This window comes from Myxocyprinus asiaticus, chromosome 32, assembly GCF_019703515.2.
Source record: "Myxocyprinus asiaticus isolate MX2 ecotype Aquarium Trade chromosome 32, UBuf_Myxa_2, whole genome shotgun sequence".
Classification (NCBI taxonomy): Eukaryota; Metazoa; Chordata; class Actinopteri; order Cypriniformes; family Catostomidae; genus Myxocyprinus; species Myxocyprinus asiaticus.
This window is the reverse complement of record NC_059375.1, coordinates 18,424,679-18,442,830: the sequence shown is the minus strand read 5'-3', so window position 1 is coordinate 18,442,830 and position 18,152 is coordinate 18,424,679. Positions and strand designations below refer to the sequence as shown.

The 18,152-nt window shown below is 44.4% G+C and overlaps 1 protein-coding gene across 3 annotated transcripts in view; it reads right to left on the bottom strand.

Annotated features, from left to right (window-relative positions):
* LOC127423289 (plexin domain-containing protein 1-like) overlaps window positions 1–17,686 on the bottom strand; it is a 50,122-nt gene extending 32,436 nt beyond the window's left edge. For all 3 annotated transcript variants that reach the window (XM_051667468.1, XM_051667470.1, XM_051667469.1), the window contains exon 1: window positions 17,529–17,686. In XM_051667468.1, the coding sequence (XP_051523428.1) occupies window positions 17,529–17,604 (76 nt within the window). In that variant the 5' untranslated portion in view covers window positions 17,605–17,686. The remainder of the gene's footprint in view (window positions 1–17,528) is intronic.
* Window positions 17,687–18,152: the final 466 nt, after the last annotated feature.

Here is an 18,152-nt window from a genome sequence, read left to right as displayed (position 1 = left end):
CAATCTTAAATAGAATAATTTTGAAAATGGCAATTTTGTGGTATATATAATACTTACTGTATATATTTATATAATAATAATAATTAATAAAACACATTGTGTATGGCAATATTTAGAAAGAGTGTCTTAAATATAATAATACTGAAAATGGGAACAATTAATAATATTTTGATAATAATTAATAATAAATATTGCAAATAGTCATTTTTTATCAAGAGTAATTGGAAAAGGCACAGTAGAATAATGTGACTTCAGCACACTAGTCCTTCATTCCCGTTGGAAGGGTTTATTTTTTATTTTACTTTTTTCTCCCCTTTCCTCCCCAATTTGGAATGCCCAATTCCCAATGTCCTCATGGTGGCATAGTGACTCGCCTCAATCCGGGTGGCAGAGGATGAACTTCAGTTGCCTCCGCATCTGAGACAGTCAGTCTGGGCATCTTATCACATGGCTTGTTGAGCGTGTTACCGCACGACTCATCCACGCATCCATGCACAACTCACCACACGCCCCACCGAGAGCAAGAACCACATTATGGCAACCACGAGGAGGTTACCCCATGTGACTCTATGTGACCCATGTGTCCTCCCTAGCATCCGGGCCAATTTGGTTGCTTAGGAGACCTGGCTGGAGTCACTCAGCACACCCTGGATTCGAACTCGCAACTCCAGGGGTGGTAGTCAGCGTCTTTACACATTGAGCTACCCAGGCCCCCATCGAAGGGTTTATTAATTGTGTGGACTTCCTTAAAATCCCATGATCAAGCCTAGAAATGCCTGTCTGGATTCTGGATAATGATCTGCCCATCCTGCCATCAGTACTCAGCAGCCACGGCAGGCTGCAGAACACATTTGCCAAGCCTTGCTCTCAATACGATGTTGTTTTCTGATCTCTGGACATTTTCACTGCATTCTTACACTCAAAAAAATCTAAGTCCCACAGATCAAAGCTCCAGTTGCTGCTAAGGACAAGGTATAATAGAAACAGCTGGAGAGTGAAATGGATAGAATGAGAGAAAAGAGTGGGAAATATAAATGTGGAACGGAGAGAGGGACACACGAAGTGGAAGAGCAGATGATTAGAGATGCGGTGAGGGGGAGGAGAGTGTTTGTTTTGAAGAATTATGTGTCAGTGGGTTGCTGGTTTTAATAACAGGTCTTGTTTGATTTTATTGCCAGAAAAGCTCAGCTATATCTTCTGCCACATAATCAAATCCTGCTAATTGGGTCATTTAAGGTAGACAAACAGATGAGCATGAGTGGATGGAGCACTAAAGAGAGTCAGTTAAAAAAGAGAGAGTGAGGATTGTGTGTATGTGTGTAGAGAGGGCAGGTTAAAGGTGAAGTTTGTAATTTCTGTGCCAAACTGCAAAAATGATGACTCTTTTCAAACAAGTTTCCCAAACAATCCTCCCATCTTCCATTGGTTGGTCAAACAGAAAGTCCAACCCTAACTCCAGTGTCTCTGTTAGGGCTGATTCGGGATACTTAAACAAACAGAACAGAAGGAACAAAATCAGGTAAACAAGCAAGAGAGATTCACTTCTGTACCAGAAATGCCAGATGAATTAAAGAACACAATCATATCAACATGATTACATTCAGCAAATAAATATCTAATCTCTCGATCCAAGTAAACTGCCTGTCATCTGTTGCACACTTGTTCAGTGCAGCAGGAGCCGTGTAATGGCTGCGAGACTATTTGCAGAAGGTACTTGACAATTTCAAAGAGGATATGTCAAGCTGAGGATAAAAATACGATCAAAGCAAGAAAATAGGGCAGGTTCAGACCCACACAGCACTGTAAACATACACTGACACAGTACACTCACCCACTCCTCAGTTAAACCGCATTACCATGCTTTCTTCCCACACCACAGCACTTTGTTTAATCAAAGAGAAAACCATCCATTTGCAAATGAAAACTGGAAGCCTGATGCTTCAGTTTCTCTGTTTTTACAATCCCCCTTCTGTTGTCACTCTATTTAGCCAGGCAGGGTCTGACTGTCAAACACTGCTGTCATAGTCCACTGATATCTCATACATTGAGCTCATTGTATTTCCCAGCTAAAAAAAAATAAATAATAACTTACCAGCCTAAGACCACCTTCACACTAATTCGCTTTAGTTTGAAAGTGCATACATTTTTCTACGTCTATGCCTCTCATAAACACTTAAAAGGGTGTTTTCCTCCACTGAAAATGGAGACTTTTGAAAACGCTCTCCATACATTTACATTCAGTCATTCAGCAGACACTTTTATCCAAAGTCTGCACCCCATGCTAAATCCGCAGTGAAAAATGTGGGTGTTATATTTGATTCTGCACTAAAATTTGACAAACATAAATAAATGCAGTAGTCAAATCAAGTTTTTTCCAATTTTTACAGCAAAGGTCAAAAGCTTTTTATCACTTGAAGAGTTTGAGAGAGTGATACATGCTTTTGTTTCATCTCGTCTCGACTACTGCAACTCACTTTTTATAGGAATAAGCACATCTTACATTAATCGGTTACAAACATTTCAAAATGCAGCTGCTAGACTTCTGACTAACACCCATAAATATGAACACATCACCCCTGTTTTACTTCCTTTGCACTGGTTGCCACTCCACTACAGAATCAGTTTTAAAATTCTAGTATTTGTTTTTAAAGCTTTAAATGGATTTGCACATATCTATCTCTCCGACCTTTTGAATACTAGTACACATTGTCAGACGTCTAAGATCATCGGATCAGAGACTCTTGATGGTCCTTAAATCCAGATTAATTCGAGGGATGATCATGCTTTCGCTATAGCAGTCCCGAAATTGTGGAACAGTCTACCGCTATCTCTTAGAATCATTTCGACAGAATCAGAATTTAAATCAAAGATAAAAAACATACCTTTTCAAGCTGGCCTAAAACTAATCCCAGAGCCTGCCCTTGGTCAGTGTACATTTTTATATGTGCTATGATGTCTTTCCATTTTGTGCTTTGGGGTTGTACATAGATAGATTTGTAATTACATTATGTTATGTCCTTTTAATTATTGTTGTACAGCACAGTGGTCAACCAGTGTTGTTTTTGTTGTGCTTTATAAATAAATTGATTGATTGATTGATTGATTGAATGATTGAAAGTGACAATCAATTTGTCATTCAAAAGCCAACAATATCCACAGTATCTCACTGCTAAATTCTAATCGTAGCTTGAGTTTTAAAGAAGTCAGAGCAGAAGAAAGACACAGAAGACAGACACAAATGTTTTTATATATATATATATATATATATATATATATATATATATATATATATATATATATATATATATATATACACATACACTACCGGTCAAAAGTTTTTAAACACTTACTATTCATTTATTATAATTTTTTCCACATTTTAAAACAATAGTAAAGTCATCAAAACTATGGAATAACATAAATGGAACTATGGGAATTATGTTGTGACTAAACAAAATCCAAAATAAATCAAAACTGTGTTATATTTTAGCATCTTCAAAGTAGTCACCCTTTACCTAGAATCTGAAGACATGTACTCTTGACATTTTCTCAATCAACTTCTTGAGGTATCACCCTGGGATGCTTTTTAAACAGTATTGAAGGAGTTCCCATCAATGTTGAGCACTTATTGGCTGCTTTTCTTTATTATTTGGTCCAAGTCATCAATTTCAAAAAAAAATTTTTTTAATTACATTTTAATTTTATAATGAAATAAATTAATATGGTGGCACAATTATATTTTTGTCTACAAAACTAATTTCAAACATTTAAGCATACGCCTTCAGATCAAAAGATTTTTAAGATCATGAGAAACATTTCAGTCAAGTGTTTAAAAACTTTTGACCAGTAGTGTGTGTGTGTGTGTATATATATATATATATATATATATATATATATATATATATATATATATATATATATATATATATATATGTATATATTATATAGAACGCAAGTGCCTTATGTTTGTGGACTGATTAAATGCTCATAGAAGAGACGTGTCTTCAGCTGTTTTTTGAATGTTGAAGTCGGGTGGGTGTTGGAAGCTCATTCCACCACAGAAGAACAGAGAATGTGAATGATTTGGAGAGCGACTTTGTGCCTCATTGCAATGAAACCACCAGGCGGTGCTCATTCTTTGATCACAGGAAACGAGAGGGGACATAGACCTGGAGGAGTGAGTTGAAGTAAAAAGGTGCTGTTCCATCAGCTGTCCAAGCCTTGAATTTTATGAGGGCAGCAACAGGTAGCCAGTGGAGTGAGATCAAGAGTGGAGTGACATGAGCCCTCTTATGTTAGTTGAAGACCAGGCACACTGCCACATTCTGGACCAACTGCAGTGGATCAATTGTTCTAGTGGGGAGACCGGCCACAGAGCATTGCAGTAGTCATGTCTTGATATGACAAGAGCTTGTACCAGGAGCTGCTCATCATATTCAGACAGGAAAGGTCTGATTTTCCTGATGTTGTTAAGCGTGTACCTGCAAGACCGGGCGGTTAATGAGATGTGGACAGTGAAGTTTAGCTGGTCTTCAAACGTTACTCTCAGGTTCCTGGCTGTGCTGGGGTGCGTTTCCCAAAATCATCGTTTGCCAACTATGGTCACAAGTTCCACCATTACCAACATAGTTCAATGATTTGGTGTTTCCCGAAACCGCAGTTCCAACAAACATTCGCAAACAGCATTGCAAAGTTGTGTGTTTGGAACTACAGCTCGCCACCTGTGGTTAGAAGCATAGTTCCTTGTTAGTTTGTGGTGTGGACAACATTTGACTTCGCTGAGGCTTTTATATCTTTCATTCCATATATATCTTCCATGCTGTCAAGACTTTGACCACATTTACATGCATTTAAGAAAACCATTTCGTCCGGGGTTTTGCAGAAAGTGGCATTCTGAAATGGCACGTAAATGTGAATGCAGCCGTTTAAGGCATTAATGGCTGTTAAGAGAAAGTGCTTTAACACACGGCTTCTGTTGGTGAACATGGCTAATTGTCCATGTTAACGAATCAGTGCCATTCTTATGGGTTTTTGAATAGTGCAGATGTGCTCAGGTGTGTTATGGGATCCCTAAAGTCCGATGTAAAGGGAAACCCCACTATTGCAGAGCAATGTATCTGTCACATTTGCATAGTGCTAGCGGCTTTCAGGAATTAAACAGCTTTCTGGAGTACGTGTAGATGAGCTGTTATAATTTGATATTCACAGAAGTTATTACTCTACCCCCTGCGTAACATCTTTAACAGCAGCTCTAAAGTATATTGTTGAACCAACTTGGTTCGAACGATGGATGTGGAACATAGTTACTATGGTTTTGGTCGTGACTAGCTAGTTAATTTCTCCAACAATGCATTGTACTATGGTGGTTAAGCAGTGAGTGACATAGTTGTATGGGAAATCGCCACTGGTTGGTTTATTAATCAAGATGAATTGTGAGGTTGTGGTCAACAGATGGGTTGGCAGGGATTACCAGAAGTTCTGTCTTGGCAAGGTTAAGCTGAAGGTGGTGTTCCTTCATCCAGGCCGAGATATCTGAAAGGCAGGCTGAAATATGAGCTGAAAGCAATCCATAACTGCATACTTTGGAAAACGATGACTTTAGGAACCTGAAAACAATGTTTTCAAACTCAAACAGATTAGTGTGGATATGGCCGAAGACTTTGCCAGTCTAAGCTGGTTTAAAATGGTCTAACTGGTTTGGCCGAGTTGGTTCTCACCTGGTTTAGCTGGTCGACCAGCTGGTCTCCAACCCTGACCAGCTGACAAGTGCCTGAAAAATCAAACAGAAAGCCAGCTTAAATTGGTTTTAGTTCTGTTAGTTCTAAGTTCTGTTAGTTACCTCAACAAAGCTGGTCAATTTCAATTGCTTTCCAAAAGAAAAGTCTATTGTTTCCTTGACAGATCTCTTTTGCAGCATGAGTTGACAGCGCACTGTGAGAGAGAAACGAAGATGGTGAGACTGGGTATGAAACTCCAATGGGAAACATTGGAATTGAAGACCAGATCCTTCAAGAAAAACTCTTCTGTTTTTCTGCCATATGGTACTTGCTTTAAAAGTGAGAAGAGCTCTACAATTCAGGGAACAATATTACATGCAATATGATTTTCAAGAGAAATGGTCTGGTTGCCCTTTGATTTGGCCAGGGAGAGATGTTCATTGACCACAAACAATCATGACTTGCCTTGGGGGCAAACATAAGGGACCAGTCCACATATGCAAGTGCGTATACCGTATTTCAGATATTGGCAATGCTATGGCCAGGGCTCATATTAATCAAAACCTGATTCATCACATTTCCATAGCAGATAAGAAAATCCCACAATAAGCCACAGCTTCAATCCAAATCTATAAATTAGTCTGGGTGTCCTGTGGAGCACAATACTAGTTTGCACATATAATGAATTTAGCGGGTGAATTATGGCTTACACAGAAGAGGGTCAGGGATTATGAAAGGGGCTTTTCTTTATGAAAAGCAGCCGAATAAATTTTTTGGCATTGCATCAGACACTGTAACCATAGCACACAATCACAAATAAAGGCAGCAAAAGAAAGAGAGAGAGAGGGGTCGCTAAAATACAGTATGTTGATTAACTCCCTCTAAAACAATGGCTTCAATGCAAAACAGATGAGGAAAACTAGTGTCGACATAAATGATACTGGAATACGGCAATACTTTCCAATGTTATTGCTGAGTTTGATGGAAGCATACAGTGAACCTGGAGCTTACGATTTATTCATTACTGTTTGATTGGTGCATCACATTGATTCAAAATGGCGAGTGTCAGATTTTTGTATCATGGTTGTGAACATTAAGTGTAAAGGATATAGACTGTGGCCTGGAGGTGGAACACCATTTGACAGGCTGGAACCTGTTGGATGCAGAATCAAGTGTGTGCTGACTCACAGATGTCCATTAAATCCAGATTTCTGTTCTGATGATAATGGTGATAAATACAGAGAGAGGACCTGGAGGTGACCCACATCAGAGAACTCACATCTAGGAGCAGTAATTCAAGGAAACTACAAGAATATTACAATAAATTGAAACAAACATCAGCAGGCTGTTTAAAGAACAAATATAACTGCCCTGCAGAAAAGACCAGCTCCAATGGTGGTTTTCTAAATAAGATTCTAACTTAAATCGGCAAGTTAACTAACAGACAGTGTTCCGTATCTGATGCACTATACCCTGTGCACTTACACTATGCATTCAGCCATCTAGTGTATGAATTTTCTTACTTCATGGATATATTTTAGCTGCCTGAAGTGACGTTTCAAATGCAAGCGCTAGCTTTGGCATGTTAGCCAACCTCAGTCCAACATTTACATTTCAAATAACGTACATATCCACACAGCGTGAGTGAAAGTAGTGTTTAACTCGCATTTCTAGGGTGCTGTCTAGACAGAGGTTGAGCTAGTTGTCACATTCACCAATAATAAAAAAAAATTGTCAGGCCAGCATTGCGGCCAGATAACCCCACCCCTTCTGAATGTAGGGCAAGCTGTGACCAGCTATGCTAATGCTAATTATGCTAATTTTCAACTCAATCATGATTTCAAATGGGAATTGAGTTGAAAGCCAGTTGAAAAACCTAGCTTTTAATCCTAAAAATAGATTCCCTATCTGTCACTCACTCGACGTTGTGTCGATGTAGTGACACTAGGGGTCACTCTTGGGAGCCCGAGACACCTCTGGTCTTAAGGCCAATGAAAATTGGCGAGTGGTATTTGAGGGTATAAAAGGAGCTGGTATGCAACCACTCATTCAGATTTTCTCTTCGGAGCCGAACAGTCATGCTCACTGAGCTGAATTCCCACGACTGTTCATTCACCTCTGCTGGATCTGACGGCGCATTTCAGCAGCTTCTACCTCCTCTGCACTGGTGCACTACAGAGAATGCCCCTGGGCGCTTCGGCAGAAATAAGAGTATATTTCTCTAAAAGAGTATATTTCTCTAAAAGAGTGGCACACACGGAACGTCTTTTTAAAGACGCGTCTTTTTAAAGATGCCTTTCCTTTGTGTGTTATTCCTGGTTGGCTCGTTATCTCTCGCCTTCTGACGGTCACGATCACTATCTTTCGTGTCTGGGCACTGCTCATGCGGAGACAGCATTCGTGGATGGTCATGTACTCATTGCGAGGACATGTCCATGGCAACGATGCGGTCACGGCTCGCCTTCGTAAGAAAGCAAGCCACCCCAGAGGCTCCCCGCCTCAGTCCTTTTACCCATGGGTATAAGGCTAGCGCGGCTAGCACTGGGGGCGATTTGGGGACCCCAATGGGACCGCCTCCGCCGGGTATAGCCCCGTGGACCTCCCATTCACCAGCACGCTCGTCTGCCCCTATCGGGCTTCCGGATGAGTCTGCCGGCTCATCTCACGGCGAGTTCAACCTCTTATTGGGAGCCCGTGAAAGTGATGAGCGGAACGCGGAAGCCTCAGCTGGGCTCCTCCCTTCGGGGACGATTGCCCAGTCACAGGCTGACACGGAGATGACGACATGCTTTCCCGGGCAGCCGCGAGCGTCGCTAGAGTGGAACCCTCTGCTCTTCCCTGAACCCTCATGGCTCGATGATTGGTTCCTGGGCTCATGGCGACGCTCAAAGCCACGCCCCGCCCCCGCTCCTTTCTTACCGGAAGTGCATGAAGAGCTGACAAGGTCGTGGGAGGCACTTTTTACTGCCTGGTCCCGATCTTTTCAGCTTCCCCGCCCTCACTACCCTCGATGGTGGGGTGGCCAAGGGCTATTTGGCAATTCCCCGGTGGATAAAGTCGCTCGCGGTGCACCTATGCCCGCAGAGCGCCGCCACCTGGTGCGGGTGACCAAAGCCCCCGTCCAAGGCCTGTAGGTTTACGTCGTCTCTGACGGCCAAGGCCTACGGTGCAGCTGGACAAGCCGCCTCCGCCCTGCACGCCATGGCTCTCCTGCAAGTCCGCCAAGGTGCTAAAGGAACTGCACGAGGGTAGTTCTGCCCTGGGATTGATGCAGGAACTGTGCTCAGCGATTGACCTCGCTCTCTGAGCGACGGAGGTCACAGCGCGGTCTCTCGGACAGACGATGTCCACATTAGTGGTCCAGGAGCGCCACCTTTGGCTCAACCTGGTCGAGATGGGTGAGGCCAACAGGACACAGTTCCTTGCTGCCCCCATCTCCCAGGCTGGCCTATTCGGGACACCGTCAAGGACTTTGCCCAGCAGTTCTCGACGGTGGAACGGCAGACGGAGGCTATCCGGCATATCCTGCCCCAGCGCGACTCAAGATCCTGCACCCCGTCTACTCGTCGCCAAGGACGTCCCCTTGCGGTGACTGCACTGGCTCCGCCACAGCCCACCCCTTCGGCCCGGCCCCGGTGTGGAGCCCACCACAGGAAGCAGACGCCACCCGTTTCACAGCCACCAAGAACCCATGAAAGGCTTCAAAGCGCCCTTGAGACAGGCGACCCAGGGACGAAGAAACCCACTGCTCTGGAGCTGGTAAGTAGACCTCTCCATCCCCCGGTCGAAGACGTGGCACAAATCTGCCTCCGATGTGACAGTCTCCACGGGTCACGAGGACAGGCCTCTTCCTCCCCCGTCCCAGGCTGTTCCGGGGGTGGTCACAAGGAGCCAGGTAAGTGCTTCGATGTCCCTAGACTCCCTAGACCCTAGCACGGCCACGACATGGTGTGGCACCTCAAGCTCCGCCCCGCTGCGAGGCCCCACCTGCTGGTACATCCGATGACGTTGTCCCTTTGGTCCCCCTTGCACGGAACTTGGACGTGTGGCTTGCGCTTTCCAATCCATCGTGATGGCTGGTCCGGACCCTCGGACTCGGCTACGCGATTCAGTTCGCCAGGCGTCTGCCCAGGTTCAGCGGTATCCACTTCACCTTGGTGAAGGACGAAAACGCTGCTACCTTGCGCAGAGATCGCTACCCTCCTACGGAAGGGTGTGATAGAACCTGTCCCTCCGGCCAAGATGAAGAAGGGGTTTTACAGCCCCTACTTCATCGTACCGAAAAAAGCCAATCTTGGACCTGCGAGTACTGAACCGGGCTTTACACAGACTCCTGTTCAAGATGCAGACGCAAAAACGCATTCTGGTGAGCGTCCGGCATCAAGACTCGTTCACAGCGGTAGACCTGAAGGACGCGTACTTCCACGTCTCGATTCTACCTTGACACAGACCCTTCCTGCGGTTTGCATTCGAGGGTCAGGCATATCAGTACAAGGTCCTCCCTTTCAGCCTGTCCTTGTCCCCTCGCGTCTTCACGAAAGTCGCAGAGGTAGCCCTTGCCCCATTAAGGGAAGTGGGCATTCGTGTTCTCAACTATCTTGACGATTGGCTAATCCTAGCTCACTCTCGGGACATGTTGTGTGCACACAGGGACTTGGTGCTCTCACACCTCAGCCAACTAGGGCTTCAGGTCAACAGGAAAAAGAGCAAGCTCCTCCCTGTTCAGAGCATCTCTTTCCTCGGTTTGGAGTTGGACTCAGTCTCTTTGACAGCGCGCCTCACAAACGAGCGTGCACAGTTGGTGCTGGCCTGTTTGAAGGCGTTCAAACAGAAAACAGCAGTTCCACTGAAACTCTTTCAGAGGCTCCTGGGGCATATGGCATCCTTAGCGGTGGCCACCCTGCTCGGATTGATGCATATGAGACCGCTTCAGCACTGGCTTCAGACTCGAGTCCCAAGATGGGCATGGCACTGCGGGATACATCATGTGGTCATCACGCCGGTCTGTCACCATCTTTTCAGCCCTTGGACCGACCTCTCGTTTCTACGGGCAGGTGTTCCCCTAGAACTGGTCTCCAGGCGTGTTGTGGTCATGATGGACACCTCAAAAATGAGCTGGGGCGCTGTTTGCAATGGGCACGCAGCCGCCGGCTTGTGGATGGGCCCGTGACTGCATTGGCACATCAACTGCCTCGAGTTGTTGGCAATTCTGCTCACCCTGCAGAGGTTTCGGCCGTTGATCCAGGGCAAGCACATGTTAGTTCAGACAGACAACACGGCAACGGTAGCATATGTCAACTGCCAAGGCGGTATGCGCTCTCGTTGTATGTCACAACTCACCCGCCGTCTCCTCCTCTGGAGTCAGCAGCACTTCAAGTCGCTGCGAGCCACTCACATCCCGGGCAACCTCAACACTACAGCGGACACGCTGTCACAGCAGGTTACCCTCAGGGGAGAGTGGAGACTCCACCCTCAGCTGGTCCAGCTGATTTGGAGTCGATTCAGACAGGCACAGGTGCACCTGTTCACCTCCCAAGAATCCTCCCACTGCCCGCTCTGGTGCACCCTGACCGAGGCCCCCCTCGGCATAGACGTGCTGACACACAGCTGGCCCCCTGGCCTGCGCAAATATGAGTTTCCCCCAGTGAGCCTACTTGCACAGACCCTGTGCAAGGTCAGGGAGGACGAGGAGCAGGTCATCCTGGTAGCACCCTACTGGCCCACCCAGACATGGTTCTCAGACCTCACACTCCTCGTGACAGCCCCCCCCCCCGGTGAATTCCCCTGAGGAAGGACCTTCTTTCTCAGGGACAGGGACCCACGACCAGACCTCTGGAATCTCCATGTATGGCCCCTGGACGGGACATGGAAGATCTAAGCGGTCTACCACCAGCGGTGGTAGACATGATCACTCAGACTAGGGCCCCCTCTATGAGGCACCTGTTCACTAAGTGGTGTTCTTCCCAACGGGAAGACCCCCAGAGATGCGCAGTCGGATCAGTGCTTTCCTTCCTGTAGGAGAGGTTGGAAGGGCGGCTGTCCCCTTCCACCTTGAAGGTGTACGTTGCTGCCATAGCAGCACACCATGACACAGTCGACGGTAAGTCCTTAGGGAAGCATGCCTGATCATCAGGTTCCTGAGAGGCGCCAGGAGGCTGAATCCCTCCAGACCGCACCTCATTCCCTCATGGGACCTCTCTGTAGTTCTTCAGGGTCTACAGAGAGCCCCCCTTGAGCCTTTGTAGTCAGCTGAGCTTAAGGCATTATCCTTGAAGACTGCCCTCCTGACTGCACTCACTGCCATCGAGAGGAAAGGAGACCTACAAGCGTTCTCTGTCAGCGAAACGTGCCTGGAGTTCGGTCCGGGCTACTCTCACATGATCCTGAGACCCCGACTGGGCTATGTGCCCAAGGTTCCCACGATCCCTTTTAGGGATCATGTGGTGAACCTGCAAGCACTGCCCCAGGAGGAGGCATACCCAGCCCTATCGTTGCTGTGTCCAATGCTTGCTTTATGCATCTATTTGTATCGCACACAGAGCTTTAAGATCGCTGAGCGGCTCTTTGTCTGCTTTGGTGCACAGCGGAAAGGAAGTGCTGTCTCCAAGCAGAGGATCGCCCACTGGCTCATTGACGCCATAGCTATGGCATATCACCCACAGGACATGCCGCCCCCGGTAGGGCTACAAGCCCATTCTACCAGGGGTGTAGTGGCCTCCTGGGCCCTGGCCAGGGGTGCCTTTCTAACAAACATTTGCAGAGCAGCAGGCTGGGCAACACCCAACACCTTTGCAAGGTTCTACAACCTCCAGGTGGAACCAGTTTTGTTCCAGGTAGTGGCACGCAATACAAGCGGATAAGCCCGGGATAGCCAGCCGGGTGTATCGCTTGCACATAGCGCCTTCCACCTCTTTTGAGCTGAAGACGTGCGCCATTAATTCCCAGTAGTATTCACAAACTGTGTTCCCTGGTTGACTTCCTCCGAGCCCTGTGGCAGTTGAGTTTTCAGAGAGACTCGCTGCCGGCCCAGTACACATGCTAACTAAGAGTCCTGTTCTGGGGTAGGTGCTCCGCATGTGGCGGTTCCCTCTAAGGCAAACCCCATGCGATGTATATCTTCCGCTAATTAATTTCCCTGTCGGCAAACTGGGTCTTCCTTGGGCAGAGCCCCTCTGCCCCAGTCTCCATGTTTGCAGTAACTCCTCCCCCGTTGGGTAGGATCTACCTTGAAGACCCTCCACATGGTCGGAAAGACCATGTGATTTATTTTTCCACTTAAATATCCCCCCCTCTCTTTGGGCGTGGTGTGGTCTCCGCTGTGTCCTCCCCTTGGGAGGGACACCCCCCAACTAGACCTGGTGGCCCAGTCGAATAATCCCCCTTCTTTTTTAGGGAGTGGAAAAAAAGAAGGGATAAGAGGCCACGACGGTTTAGCCTATCTCTATCTTTTGGGTAGTCGACTTGTCCCCAAAGGGCCGTTCGACACTCATAACTATGTTGGGGGAGGTTACGTGTCAACCTGGTGTGCTGGCTACGAGGCACACAGTGGTCTGCCCATCACACACTGCCAGTTCATGTAACACAGTTCAGCCTGTTGTGGCATTTCATATAGGGACCCCTAGTGTCACTACATCGACACAACGTCGAGTGAGTGACAGATAGGGAACATCATGGTACTTGCGTAACCTCCATTCCCTGATGGAGGGAACGAGATGTTGTGTCCCTCCTGCCACAACGCTGAACTACCCGCTGAAATGGCTGGACCTTGTCTCAGCTCCTCAGCATAAAACCTGAATGAGTGGTTGCATACCAGCTCCTTTTATACCTGTATGTCCGGGGGAGTGGCATGCAAATACCATTCGCCAATTTTCATTGGCCTTTTATCAAAGACCAGAGGTGTCTCGGGCTCCCAAGAGTGACCCCTAATGTCACTACATCGACACAACGTCTCGTTCCCTCCATCAGGGAACGAAGGTTACACAAGTAACCATGACCTTAAAATTTTCAATCAATTACCCAGTTATTCCAGTCAGCTAATACTGATATGGTACATCTTGCATAACAACGAAAGTGCTGCTGTGCTTATACATGTCTGTTTTTTGTTCAGTCCACACATGGCTGTTGTAGGTTTTGCACATGCTCAGTAACCCTTAAGGTGTGTAGCATGTAGTGATGGCCATGTGTAGTATACACTTCAGTATGTGATGGGCAGAGGTGGGTAGAGTAGCCAAAAACTGTACTCAAATAAAAGTACAATTACTTTAAAAAAAATGATTACTCAAGTAGAAGTAAAAGTGCTAACATAAATAATTACTTTAGTAAGAGTAAGAAAGTATCCAATTAAAAGAGTTCTCAAGTTGTAAGTAACTTGTTACTTTCACAAATGACACAGTGGACATTAACCCCCTACATTCCATTAAATAATACACATTTAACATGTATTTCAGAATTATTATTATTATTAATGGAAATTCTGTCATAGTTCACCATCATGTTGTTCCAAACCCATATGACTTTCTTTCTTCCATACAACACAATAAGGAGATTTTAGACAGAATGTTACCCTTGGTCACCATTTACTTTCTGTGAATGTGTTTTATATATATATATATATATATATATATATATATATATATATATATATATATATATATATATTGAAAGTGAATGGTGACTGAGAATGTCAGTCCCTATCATTCTGTCTAACATATTTTGTGTTCCACAGAATACAGAAGGTCACATGGGTTTGGAACAACATGAGGGTAGGGAAATGATGACAGAATATTAAATTATGGCTGAGCTATCACTTTAAAAGTATAGTTCACCCAAAAATGAAAATTCTCTCATCATTTACTCACCCTCATGCCATGCCAGATGTGTATGACTTCCTTTTTTCTGCAGAACACAAATTAAGATTTTTAGAAGAATTTCAGCTCAGTAGGTCAGTACAATGCAAGTGAATGGGTGCCAAAATATTTATGCTCCAAAAATCAAATGCAGGCAGTATAAAAGTAATCCATACGACTCCAGTGGTTAAATCCATATCTTCTTAAGTGATATGATAGGCGTGGGTGAGAAACAGATACATTTTTAAGTCATTTTTTGCTAGAAATTCTTCTCCCAGCCCAGCAGGGGGCAATATGCAGAGAAGAATGTGAATCACCAAATTACTAGAAAGGTTTCCAAACATCTCTTCTTATTGACAAATTCATCCAGATCTGACAAGAGCCCTTAAAGGGATAGTTCACCCAAAAATGAAGATTTTCTTGTCATTTACTCACCCTCATGCCATCCCAGATGTGTATGACTTAATTTCTTCTGCAGAACACAAATGAAGATTTTTAGAAGAATTTCTCAGCTCTTTTGGTCCATATAATGCAAATTTTAAAGCTAAAAAAAAAAGAAGTCAGCATAAAAGTAATCCATAAGACTCCGGTGGTAAAATCCATATCTTCAGAAGCGATATGATAGGTGTGGATGAAAAATAGATCACTTTCACATTATTACAGTGAAAATGTGAACAATGTCCCACAGGGAAATATAAGCCAAAGTAGCAGCCTGCGTAGGGCACCACGCGCAGAAATGCTGTCTGTTCGCACTCCAGTTGTCAATAACGCGATCGGCAGAGCAAAAGGCATTTACACTTAACGTAAATGTTTACATGGATTTATACAGTTAATCAGTTCGAAGTAGCGATAGTTTCCAGTACACCCGTGAGGGCACAGGATAAATGCGTAAATACTGCCCATGACATGTGGGATGTGGGACAAAACGCACTGATATATTGCTACAGATTTAAAAATGTACACTTAAAAATTTATGTCATAAGAGCCCAATTACAGAATCACCCTGAAAATGACCATCACATTACACAGAAAATCCCACGTTAACTTTAGAGCCACAACTTACCTCAGTGTGCTGCCTTAAATTGGAGCTGCAATTTTAATCTTGAAATATCCACTTGTCTTGGTGTTAAATGAAAGCATTGCATAACAAAATTATTTTTTTTTACTGTGCAGAGTGAAGAAAGTGTTTCACTTTGAAGATCTTGATGCTGCAGCAGTGATGTACTCGTCTTGAGTGACAGTCTGTGACAGTGCATGTAGCTGTGTGAACTTCCGCAGTCGTAAAAGTCCCATTCAATAATCTCTCATTAAATTACACATTAATTAAAATTAAACCCAGTAATGTAACGATAGGAACGGCGCCCATTGAAACGAAGTAAAAGTACAAAAAATGTCATTAGAAATGTACTTGAGTGAGAGTAAAAAGTACCCACATTTAAACCTACTCTAAAAGTAAAAATATTTCCCCAAAGTTACTTGAGTAAATGTAGCACATTACTACCCACCTCTGGTGATGGGTCTTGGTTTTAAGGTCATGCACAAACACAGTCCATATTCCCGTCTGTTTATTAGCTGTCTTTAACAGATTTTGTTGGATCCCATGCTCAGTATATCATGTGTACACACACAGGCGTCTCAGAGGGACCAGAGAGAGACGAGAGAAAGAGAAGTGCAGGAGGGACTAAGAGGCCAGTGAAAGTAGAGCAGCGCTGCCTGGCAGAGAGGAGAAGAACCAGGGCTTCTAAAAATACATTATCTCAAAGGAGGACAGAAATACACACACATATTGGGTTTGTGCCGTCAAAAAAATTAGAACAATGTATAAAACAAGCCAAGCTGATCTGTATGACTACTCTTTATGTATAGGCACAATCACACAGATGGTTTACATTACCTTCATCCCTGGAAACATAGAAGAGGATGTTTGATTGAAATTGCACAAAACTCTCAGCCCTGGCCAACAGGGGGCACACTGTTGCTAAACCCCCATGTTGCCTGACCCAGAAACATCAAACTGATCTTTCCCAGTTCTCTGATTGACATCTGTTGAACATAAAGCTCATGTGTGCTGGAAAGAGGGATGCTCTGCTTGCATTCTCCAGAAGCGGAGCCAGCCCTCAGACACAAACCCCAGCATCCAACACATGGGTTCATTTCCTCTGACTCATAAAGCTCCTTCGAGGGAGAAACACTGAGATTTACACAAACAAGCCCAGCACTGACCTTCGGTTTACGTAGGACCATTACAATCCAATCACACATACGCACATTCTAACATGCAGGTATACTGTGGGGTTCAAAAGTCTGAGTCCACATTGACAATCTGGGATTCAAACTTAATTTAAACTTGGAAATGAACAGAAAGTTTTTGGATTTTGACATTTTTAAACCAAATGAAATAAGAATTAGGTCACTAATGACCGTGTGATTTCCTTGCTTCATTGAAGCATACAAGATGCTCTTTGGAACATTTTCAAATCATGCAGGAATAACATGGATCATCAGGTTTTGCACAAACTTCATACCAGCTTGAGCGCTTATTGTCATGATAGCAAAAGGGGGGACATACCAACTAATAAGAAATTCTGATATTAATATATATTCAATTAAGCTCTCCACTCAAATTGGTACGCTGATAATATCATTTGTAATGAAAACAACTTTATTAAGTTAGAAAAATGCAAAATAGAAGCATTTTCACAAGGGGACTCAGACTTTTAAACTTTTTAGGCTCTTGTTCGAGGTACACAGAGGCAAACATGGAAGACAAAACAACATCAATCTGCAGATATACACATTTATTTATAATTTAAATAGCTTCTAGTTGCACAGTTTGTAATAATGCAAAATATAACCTGTTCAAATGAGAGTCATGTGGTATAGATCTGTGAATCAGAGGATGTTTGATTTGTTGGTGATCCAGTATATCACTGTATGAGTCAGAGCATGTTTGCTAATGTCTTACCTCTCTGCTCCTGAGCCCACACTCTGGTCAGCTCTGCCTGCGAGAGACAGATCAACAGCACGGCACACAGACCCATGTCCAGCTCACAATCCTTCTCTCGTACTCAACTCTCCTGCACGCGCTCGTCTCCTCTCTTCTCACTCCTCCTCTCCCTCCTCCTGTCACCTCTCTCTGAGTTGGGTTTAATGTGCTCTCCTTTTCCCTGGACTCCCCCTCCTTTTCTTATCCCCGACTTTTTTCCCTTCCCTCTGTTCTTCCCTCCTTCTGGCTTTTTTTAATTTGAAAACAAGGGATTCAGACTTTTGTCTAGCTTTTATTCTGTGGCTCCTCTTTCTGTGACCTATGGGATGGTGAAGGAATGGAAATGCAGGAGTTGAGAGAGAGTGGAGGTATGGAAGAGAGATCAGCAAAAGGAGTCCTATTTCACATTATTACTGCTCTCTCTCTCTCTCTCTCTCTCTGGATCGCTCTGTAGGTAAGGCTGAGGCTATGCTTTATACTGCCTATTTGTTTTAAAAAAATAGTAAGTTGCTCTTAGTGATTTTATTGTTAATTGCAAATTTTATCCAAAATTAATAGTAACAGTAGAATAGTATTTTTAAAAGATATTTTTTAAAAGTACAA